This window comes from Montipora foliosa, chromosome 8 (assembly GCF_036669935.1).
Source record: "Montipora foliosa isolate CH-2021 chromosome 8, ASM3666993v2, whole genome shotgun sequence".
Classification (NCBI taxonomy): Eukaryota; Metazoa; Cnidaria; class Anthozoa; order Scleractinia; family Acroporidae; genus Montipora; species Montipora foliosa.
In genome coordinates, this window is record NC_090876.1 from 8177297 (window position 1) to 8187296 (window position 10000).

The 10000-nt window shown below is 39.4% G+C and overlaps 1 protein-coding gene across 1 annotated transcript in view; it reads left to right on the top strand.

The window, feature by feature from the left end:
* LOC138012954 (coiled-coil domain-containing protein 93-like) overlaps positions 1-10000 on the top strand; it is a 31207-nt gene that overhangs the window by 17325 nt on the left and 3882 nt on the right. Inside the window, exons 12-22 of the mRNA XM_068859899.1 lie at positions 1-92; positions 771-833; positions 949-1022; positions 2230-2311; positions 2442-2516; positions 4642-4713; positions 4841-4949; positions 5132-5214; positions 6943-6980; positions 7232-7316; positions 8308-8421. The exon at positions 1-92 is cut by the window's left edge and continues 31 nt beyond it. Coding sequence (XP_068716000.1) covers positions 1-92; positions 771-833; positions 949-1022; positions 2230-2311; positions 2442-2516; positions 4642-4713; positions 4841-4949; positions 5132-5214; positions 6943-6980; positions 7232-7316; positions 8308-8421 — 887 coding nt within the window. The remainder of the gene's footprint in view (positions 93-770; positions 834-948; positions 1023-2229; positions 2312-2441; positions 2517-4641; positions 4714-4840; positions 4950-5131; positions 5215-6942; positions 6981-7231; positions 7317-8307; positions 8422-10000) is intronic.

Genomic DNA, 10000 nt, shown 5'->3' on the forward strand with positions numbered 1-10000 from the left:
GAGGGGAAAGGACTGGAGGAGAGCAGACACACAAGAGAATGGTGGCTTCTCTGGAAAAACAAATTTCTGTGCAGGAGAAGAAGTTAGAACAAGTACGTTGACTGCACTGTGATTAACTCTGTGGTCTCCTTGGTAAGTTCTTCGTCAGATGATGATGAGGACTAACCCCTTCCCCAATGTATTTTACTCATACATTATTGATTCATTCATACAGGATGCATGTACGTGTCGTTAGAATGGTTCGTGATAATTGAACTCTTCTCATGCAAAGCAAACTGTTTTATATTATTTTCTTTACTTGAGAAAATTGTCATCGACAACATCTTGCCGACCAGCTTGTCAGCTTCAAAGCTGGGCCAAAGGTCCAAAGTCGACTTGTGCACCAGGCGTAAAAAAATATCAACTTTTCAACGGCTAAAGTATCCTTGTTTTTTCGCTTTCTTTGCAGAGAGGAGTAGAAAGATTTCTCAGGAACGATTCTGGTTCAAAGTGACGTGTTGTGTGGGTTTCTTGTTGTGCTTAGATCGAGAACACGCTCTCATTTGAAAGCCATTTTCATAGCCACACAAAAAGCTAAACAAGTGAAATAACGACTAAAAAAAAAAAAAAAGTTTCAACAATACCAAATAATAGCAGCATTCGCAACATAGTTAAGGCATTATGTTTCAATTTTTTTCGTTTGTTGAAAATGTGATCGCATGAGTCGCCTTGCAGTTGTCAAGATTATCTCGTGTTCCTGCGTTGCGCTCAACTCTATGTTGTTCTTGTAGGTACAGGAAAAACACGACAAACTAAAGGAGACTTTATCCAACGCCGAGGAAGAACTATCTCAGGTAATAAAAGTTAAATTCTGCTAAGTTTAATTGTAAGGAAATGACTTCAGACCGGGAAATACTCGTCCAGTTCTTTCTTGGGTTTTTCAGCTTGTTTACTGGTTTTTGTTTGCAGGTTGTTTCTCGCGGAGAAAGAATCTGTGAAGAGATGGACAAATTCAATGATATTGACAATGGCGAAAATGCAAGGTTGGTGAAAAGGAACCCAGTGGTTTCGCCCCGTTACGAGTTGACCTTAGAGTTTTAACCTAAAACGTTAATCGCTCGTGGGGCAAACTCGATCCACTTTGGAAGCGATCATTGACCTTAGATATCTACAATCTTTTTAGAAATTAAAGCGTTTATCCATCGTGGGGCGAACTCACTCCACTTTGGAGGCCAACTTGTTTACTATATTTGGGGCGAACCACCCTAATTCTGTGAACGTACAACCATTCATGTGTATCTAAGACCCCGTTTACAAATTTTTGCACGGGACAAAAACTTGCACGGTTCCACCCTGCACTCACACGGAACCGGTGAAACTGGACGAATTTTCGAACGGCTAAGTATGCAAGTTTGGGACCTAAAAAAAGCAGGTCAACTTTTTTACCGACACTGTTCCAATATGCGTACGGACTCATGAAATCACCCGAACCGTGCAAGGTTTTGCATAGTTAGCGCGGTTAAGGCCTGGAATCTACTTATGTTTTTTTTGTTTGCTAAGCAAGAATGTTGTAAGGTCGCAATTTTAAGTTACATTTTGCTGGTTTTAAAATCAAATTTGACATAAAAGAAAGTAACAAAAGCACGATACAGATATAAGGAGACGAGCGATATCTGTCGAGTATCGCTATTTTAGCCGGATTAGCTGGGTTACTGCAGTACACGTTGCTGCAAATGCTTATTGTCGCCGATCTTCATCGATCGATGCAACGTACACATTTGAATTTCTTGGTGAGCATGTACAGCTTAGCTTAGCTCAGGGACCAGGGGCCCGTTTCTTGAAGGACCCGAAAAGTCATTTGTGAAACTGCCATCTGCTTGTTTTGGTAAGCTGATCTTTTAAGATGTTTTCAAGATAACAAGGAGCAGAATAACTGTGAAGTATGACGACTTAAACCTTCTCGTTTCTTGAGATACAGAGGGAATTTTGACACCCGAAAAAGGCCCGAAAGGTTTCGGTAGTCTCGAGAAACGGACTCTAGAAACGCATGTTTGATTTGCCGCGTACTGCACTTTGCTACAACGTGATTGGCTAAGAGCATTAGCTTAACCAATCACAGCAGAGATGTAAACAAATGCCGTGACTGGTCTCAAAATTTGCACGGATTCGTGTAAACACCATTGAAATCTGTAACAGAATTTGCAATGTTCCATGTAAACAGGCGGTTTTTTCTCTTCTTTTCCTTTTAAGCGTTCTACAAAAGCTTCGTTCCATCGTGGCGATGAATGAGAATCTTAAAAAACAAGAGCAAGAGTTCAGAGCTCATTGCAAGGTATTTCAAAAAAGCGTTAACTTCGCCTAACCCTTACACAGACATCCCATATGCTCTTGTCAAGAATATGCATAGAATCTGGGCTGCCTGTGTTGATTCCAAAACCACATTTTCATCTATTTGCTTTCAGGAAGAAATGGCCCGTTTGCAAGAGAACATAGAGAAGCTTAAGTCTCAAGGATCGGAAGACGATAACGAAGAGAAGGTAATGATATCGATGACTCACTCACGTGGGTCAGTTGGTCAAGCATCGGACTGCCGTGCGTGGAGGTCACGGGTTCGAACCCCGGCCCGATCAACACTCAGGATCTTAAAATAACTGAGAAGAAAGCGCTGCCTTTGTAATTTCATCTACAAATGGTTAGACTTTCAAGTCGTCTCGGGTATGGTCTATATAAACCGGAGGCCCGGTCTCACAAACATCTTCCATTTTCATAAGTTCCCTGTGGGACGTTAAAGCGCCTATCACCTCAAATCACATTTCCACTTAATTTATTTCCCAATTACATCGTGTTGTGTTTGGAACCTTTTGATTGATTCCACTTTTCCCGTCTTTCAAAACCAATAACAATGTGAAATTTCATTTTAAAGGTTTTAAAAATTCCACGATGTATTTGGGATGATTTCAGAGAGGGAAAAAAAGGGTAAAAGTGTGCTGAGGTGATGGGCACTTTAGAGAGCCCGCACACTATTAGAAAAAAATAAGGGGAATTGTGGCTGCCCTTTGTGAGTGTACGGGTGGGTGGGTATAGCAGGTCCACATCAGCTGAATAGTTTCCAAAACTTAAAACTGCTCCAACAGATAAATAACTAGCAAACTCTTCTAAAGGATGGCACAGCCTAATAGTCGCTAATAGTACGGGAATTTGGCCGACTCTGAACAGTTGTAAAATTAGACCCATTTTGGTCTCGAAAACCTCCTTTAAAAGGCACTTATTTTTTGTGTAGTACAACCACAAAATAACATTTGGTAAATTAAACTCACACCCTTCGCAATCCAAACTTAATTACGCCACTAAATTGCTGTGAAATTTGTAGCGATATGAGGAGATCTTATATCCACTTTTTGGACGCGGTTTTGCCTTTTGCAGTGATCTAATCAATCGCTGGGTAAATGATAAAAATAAAATGATTAAAAGTGGTGTTAACTGGTTTTCGAATCAATGGCTTCTCTGCGGTTTCAAGCGTTACCGTTCGTCACGCTCGAAACGCCGTCTTACAGATCTTTCTTAACCTGCGTTTGCCCTTTACCAGTAATTGGGCTTGAGAGAAATGAGGTCAAACGTTTTGCGACTCGCTAATTGGCCACTTTGAGGTCGCGTGGGAAACAGGCTCGAGAGTCTTATTGAATAGCCCATTTCCGAGGTACTGCATGCCTCAGTGTCAAAGCGAGTCCTGGTGTACAACCATTCAAATGGAAATGAGTTGCGTATTCTTATGCAAATCAAACTAATTTCCATTTCAATAGTTGAGCACCAAGACTCACGTCCAAACCGACACAAACAGCAACTCGGAAATGGCCCATTGCATTCTGTTTTGGGGACGAGCCACTGTTTATGCAGTCGTTTCGTATTTTCTTGTACGATAACAATTAACTTCGTGTTAAATCTTCATAACTTACGTCGTTAGTAAGTAAACGTCGTATATACTACGATCTCACTGACTTTTTGATCAAATCTTCTCGTTTTCCGGACAATTTTGCACCTTGGCAAGCGAGCCATCGTTTTAAAATTTACCACTCTACAATATTCCGGTGGTTTAGGAAGCTCATCCTCTGGTATATCAGAGGCACCCAACGAGAATATAGTTCAAAACCACTTAAACATAGCATTGTTTAACGTATTTTAGTATTTAAACTGTAGAGATAGGCATATTTTTATCTTCTAAAAATTTTTCATCTGTTCGGATTTCCTAGCTGAAAGTCTAGTGGCCCGAAATTTTTAGGGATCAAAACTTACTTTTTCGAAAAATTTAGCCAGAAAAAATGCTCCCGAAAATTCTAGGTGACCTTTGTGAGGTAAAAATCCGTTAAAAATGGGCAATTATACAATTTTTTAGATGTTCGAAAATCCTAGGACAGGCAGGCAAGCAATAAATTTTGCAACAAATGTTCCGAAAATTCTAGATCTCAAATCGTCTTCCGAAAAGATATTTCCGAAAATTGACGTTGGGTGCCCCTGGTATATCGCTTTCTTGCAACGTGAGTTCTTGGTCCGCGCACGCGATGATGAAAATGCCGTCCCCCAAAACAGTCCCACAGTGCAATTCAACAAGGCTCTCGACCCAGTCTCCCGCGCATAATTAATATTCCTAACTGTTTCTCCTTTTAGGAAAGATCAGAGCTGATTTCAAAACAGTACGAAGCGGATAAAGCAAAACTGGCAAAAATTAGACTTCTTCTGGTAATTTTCGAAAACCTTGTCTTCTTTATTACTTAACCTTTTTAGAAACACCCTGTGGAAATTTTCCTGTTGGGTATTCAATTTTTTTTTTCTCAAATTTAGTTTGCTCGGATGTGTTGTTTTCCAGGCTCGCAAGAACCGTGAGATTTCTTTGCTTCAAAGGAAGATCGACGAAGTCCCGTCGCGCGCCGAACTTACACAATATCAGAGAAGATTTTTAGAACTGTACAATCACGGTTTGTACTAAGAATTCGTAATTTAGAGTTAAAGTTTCTTTTCCCGTACATTAATTTTGTCACATTGTCGGTGTAGAGGATGTTTTAACAATGTCCAAGTGGCTTTCTGTCATTGTTCTTCAAATCTAAATGATTATTTCAAAGTTAACTTGCTTAATTTGATTTTTCATTTTAAATTACAGTTGCTGGAACTCACAAGGAAACGAAACAGTTCTTCACTCTATATAACACTTTAGATGACACAAAACTTTACTTAGGAAAAGAAGTAAGTTTGTAAAAATAATTACTTATATAGTACGTTGTGCTGAGTGCCCAAAGGTGTGTAGTTTTGTGCTATTCAAACTGAGCATGGCAGAAATTTAATCCAGAGTGTGTAAGCATTGATTCATTGCTCGCTGTGTTCGGGCAATGGGTGCGGGAACTGTAAAATGTTAAGTGTAGAACGAGCAACAATGTGGCCGTTAAACTCTTTTTGGAGGAAGTTTGTACCGCAGTGTAGTAACATCCAAAGGTTTTTTAAATAGGCAATTCAATTGCCAAAATTCGTACGAATCAATCGAAGATGAATTCTGGTCCCTAATTCATGTAAACACCGGATTTATATCTAGACGAATTGCAGACGATTTAGCCGTTTATCACGGTTGCCCCGGTCAGGGAAAAACAAAAATTTTTCAACGTCAGGGAAAAGTCGGGAAATTTTGTAAAACGTCTGCGAAAATCTTTTTTATTTTCAAAGGCAGTGAAAAGTCAGGGAATTTTATTTTTGGTGAACAGTTCACAAGATTTTGCACTCAAAATTCCGTGAGAGGAAAACAAAGAGAAAAATATTGATGGCCCTCAAAAGAATCTGAAGCAAATGTGATTATTCAACTAATTTAAGGTCGGTGAAAATTGTTTATAGGTCAGGGAAAAGTCAGGGAGAAGTCAGGGATTTTTTTGTTACTAATTAGTGGCAACCCTGGTTCTAGAAGGATAATTAGTCATAGACGAGTTATTCGTCTCAAGTATAAATTCGGCCACTGGCTTTGCACGACAAATTTGGTACATTCATTTGTTGTTCTCGCCCAAACAACGACGTGAAATCACCAAGGAGGACCTAAGCACCCGACTTTGAATTTTCTCTTTTACACCCTTGATACAAATTTAATTTTGATATTACTTTACGATTCGCAACCCGAACAAAAACAACTTAGATCTCCCTCATTATCCCTTTTCGTTGGTCATTAGCATATTAGAGACCAATCTCTACCCCAGAGCTCTTCTCTTGACTGAGGGAGAGAAGAGCTCTGTCTTCTCATTGGTTTTCGTGAAGAACAATCAGAAGCGTCTCTAATTGGTGCATTCATGCTAGCACAAGGTTCAAATAAGCCAATTTTTGGCTGTAGGAACCCTACGGCGCATGTTCTCGTAGAGTTTTCGAGAGCCTTGGGTCGATCGGAGCTCTGGTGACGAGAATGATTAGAGACCTTTGGATCGGAGGACCAGAACGAGTTTTTTGTACTGGGCATGCGCATACGGTTGCCAACAACCAAGCCAACATTTTTCGAAGTGCGCGTGCTCAGAACGGGAAACTTGTACTGGTAGTCGTTTTTGCCTTCCGATCCAAAGGTCCCTAATATTTTCCTGTTCCAAGGTTAAATTCCAGTAAGTCGAGACGAGCAAAAATAATAATGATGATGAACGGGCCGAAGAGAATTTGTGAAACTACTATCCACTGATTCCGATAAGATGGTCTTTCAACGTGTTTAGATAATTAACGAATCTCTATCATTTACAAGGGAACGGGCACCTTATTGGATCCGAATTTCGCTCAAAATATTTTGGGACTTTGAGAATTGAAGTACAATTTCACAGTTCTCACAAACAGGATTTGGAATGAATTAAGAGTTGAACAAGTTTAATAGCACTTTTTTCAAATGGGCGCTTCAACTACTTACCTGGCCTAATAAATGGTGAATCCTCATAAGATATAATTCCTGTCCTTTTTTAACAGGTCAACTTGTTGAACTCCATTCACGACAACTTTGAACAGTAAGTTCCCACTATCAACTGAATCGTGAGTTCTAAACTTAAATTGTAATATTATTAGTAAATCTAAAAAGCAATCTGTTGAAAGTTAAGAAGTACTAAATATTATCTCTCTCGCCACATTCGCAAGTCGGTGTTCTTGGTGAGTTTTGTTTTCGAGTTTCCTCGCGTTCCAGGGCGTGATTGTGGGAGGGAGATCTTAGCAAGTTATATTATAGGCTTAAATATTTTTATTTTGTTATCTCGTATTTTAGGGCAATGTCTTCACCGTCAAACAAAGAGCAATTCCTGAAGCAGTTGGATAGCATTGTCAAGGGAATTGTGGACAACAAAGACAGAGTAAGGCAGGCTTCCTTCTAACTTCTTTTCAGGAAAAATCGGAGTTTTTATGCACTGAAGCAAAGTGTTGAAGTGTGGTTTACCAATTTGAGACATTTACCACACTGATATGGCACCAAATTATACTCTATTCACATCGATGGTGTTTGCCCTGTGTGTTTCGGATTGGATTCTTGACTAGCGGCTAACTATATGTTTGTTTCTTCTAGACCATTCCCCGAGAGCTTTTTCTTTAGATACTCCGGACGGTTTTTCTGTCTCCTTTTTCAAATGCTGGTCGCCTATATTTATTTTACACTAGCATGTTCATTATTTTTCCCTAGATTTTTCGTTTTTAGTTTTCAGTTGAGTGTCAAAAAGTACCACTAATAGGACGTTTTCAACCATCCTCTAGGGACACCAATAACAATAGAGAAATGTACGACCTCTGGTGGACGAACAAAAGAAGCTAATAAGAGATCTTTTGTTTTCGCCACCAGCAAGGCCGCGATGACGTCACGTGAAAACCTCCATAGGCCACTTTCGAAAATACCGTAATACGCTTTCATTGTTTATCCTGCCAAATTTTGCACAAGCATTGTTTTTGTTTTGTCTCGGGACCATTGTAAGTCCGAAGGAAAACTGGAAACAATGCTTATGCAAAATTTGGAGGAACAAACAAAGAGTATTATGGTATATTAGAAAATAGCCTATTGTGTTTTCTTTGCGTGCTGATTGGCTTAAAACGTTTCAGCCAACTAGATCAGAAGTAACAGCTAATTCAATCCAGTGTCGCGTTTCCCGCGATTAGCCCCAGCTGCATGTGACTGCTCTTTGTTCTGATTGGCCTATTTGATTTTCTGTGGCTGTGATTGGCCAAAGTGTTGACATTCGTTCGATTGTGCGGCATTCAGTTAAGACCGTTCTACTGTTCCGGTTACACTTTTAAAATAGTACCAGATAAATAAGCAGTAGACCGTCTAGAGTTTAGCGTTGTTTATCGCTTCTTTAGATTGAAAAGAAGAAGGTGGCCGAGAAGCAAAAGAGGGACACCTTAAACCAGCAATACCTCGAGATTGTAGAACAAGAACGGCTGTATTACAAAACGGTCAAAGATTTCACCGAAGTAAGTTTAATTGTTTATTTTGTGTAGAGACCACTTCGATTTTCATGACTATGTCGAACTACGGCGATAAATCTTTGTCAAACGACGCATTGCTTTCATTCGAAAGAAATAACAGTCTACTTATCGGTAGACTATTTTAACAATATACGAATTAATATACGGTAGAAAGCTGTGGTAAATGGTTTTTCATTTTTCATTTTAATTGCGCTTCCAAGTGGGAAAAAATGCTATTCCCTTGGCAAACAGGATGCAGATCCCATCACCACACGCTTCTTGGATATTCCACCTGTTTTGCTGTTCCGGGGTATTCCCCCTTGAAAAAGCGCCCTCATATATCAACACTTGGGAGTTCAAGAAATGGCTCAGTTCTAATTGGTTAAGAGAAATGCAAGTTCCACGTAACAGTGCAGAAAATAGGCAATTCGTTGCAAAAAGAGGTAACAACCAAGCATTCTGATTTGTCAATGGTGAAAGAAAGTCACACAAACAGCCAATCAAATCCGAGCCAAAGGTGGCGCAATTTTCAAGTGATTGCGTGACACGCGTGCGTTGTTTCTACTCAATTACGACAATGTTTATCTCGAAATTTTCTCATGAATATTATTAATAAGTAATTACGTAATTTTTCTAGTGCAACTTTGTATAGGTAATCACATGATTTCGATTGCAATTTGGAATAAATAAGCACGAGCCGCAATTTGAAGTTTTTGAAAAAATTTACAAGTGCTTATTTATTTGAAATTAAACGAGAGGAATTGTGATTACTTATTCGTAACATACATGAAAAAAATCGAGATGGTTAAGCAGAAGCAACGCATGCGTATCACGCAATCACGGGAAAGATTACGCTGTCCAGGGCTCGAATTTGATTGGCTATCGATGCAACAATTTCACTTTTCTGCACTCTGTTTGGGATTCATTGACGTGCTCTCAGCCAATCAACGCTCTTAATTTTTTTCGTGTATACTATTAGGGATAAATAAGCACACGTAATTTTTTCGAACTACGAATTGCACTCGCCCTACGGGCTGGTGCTCGTTTTTATCTCTTCCTAATTATATGGCTGCATCAAAATCCAATATTGCCAACAGATCTATTTAAAATAAATTGGATAGTTTTTGCTGGAACGTTTACTTCAGCTTTGAACAAACCGTTCTATTCGAGAGAAATCTGAATACATTCCATTAAGCAATCAACTGCCAAGATAAATAAAAGAACCTACAATCCCGGCCAAGAGTTGTTGGGAAGGTTGCGCGCATCCCTTTACTTCACACCCAATTCGATTATTCTAACTATTGGCGGAACTATTTGGGAAGGAGCATGCTCTTGTGGCTATCTAAAAAGTGTAGCTACCTTCCCAACACTTTTGTCCAGGATTGTAGTATTGGCCAATCAGGTTGCAGCTCTTATCACTGCTATCAAACTGCTGTTTTCTCAAATTTGAAGGTTCACACATGATTCTGCATGTATATGATTGATTTTTTGAGTGTCAAATATTTGCCGTGTTCATCTGTTTGTGGAAGCTATATAATTAATTGGTAGCAGGACCATATGCTTTTCCAGTTTGGAAATAATTGGA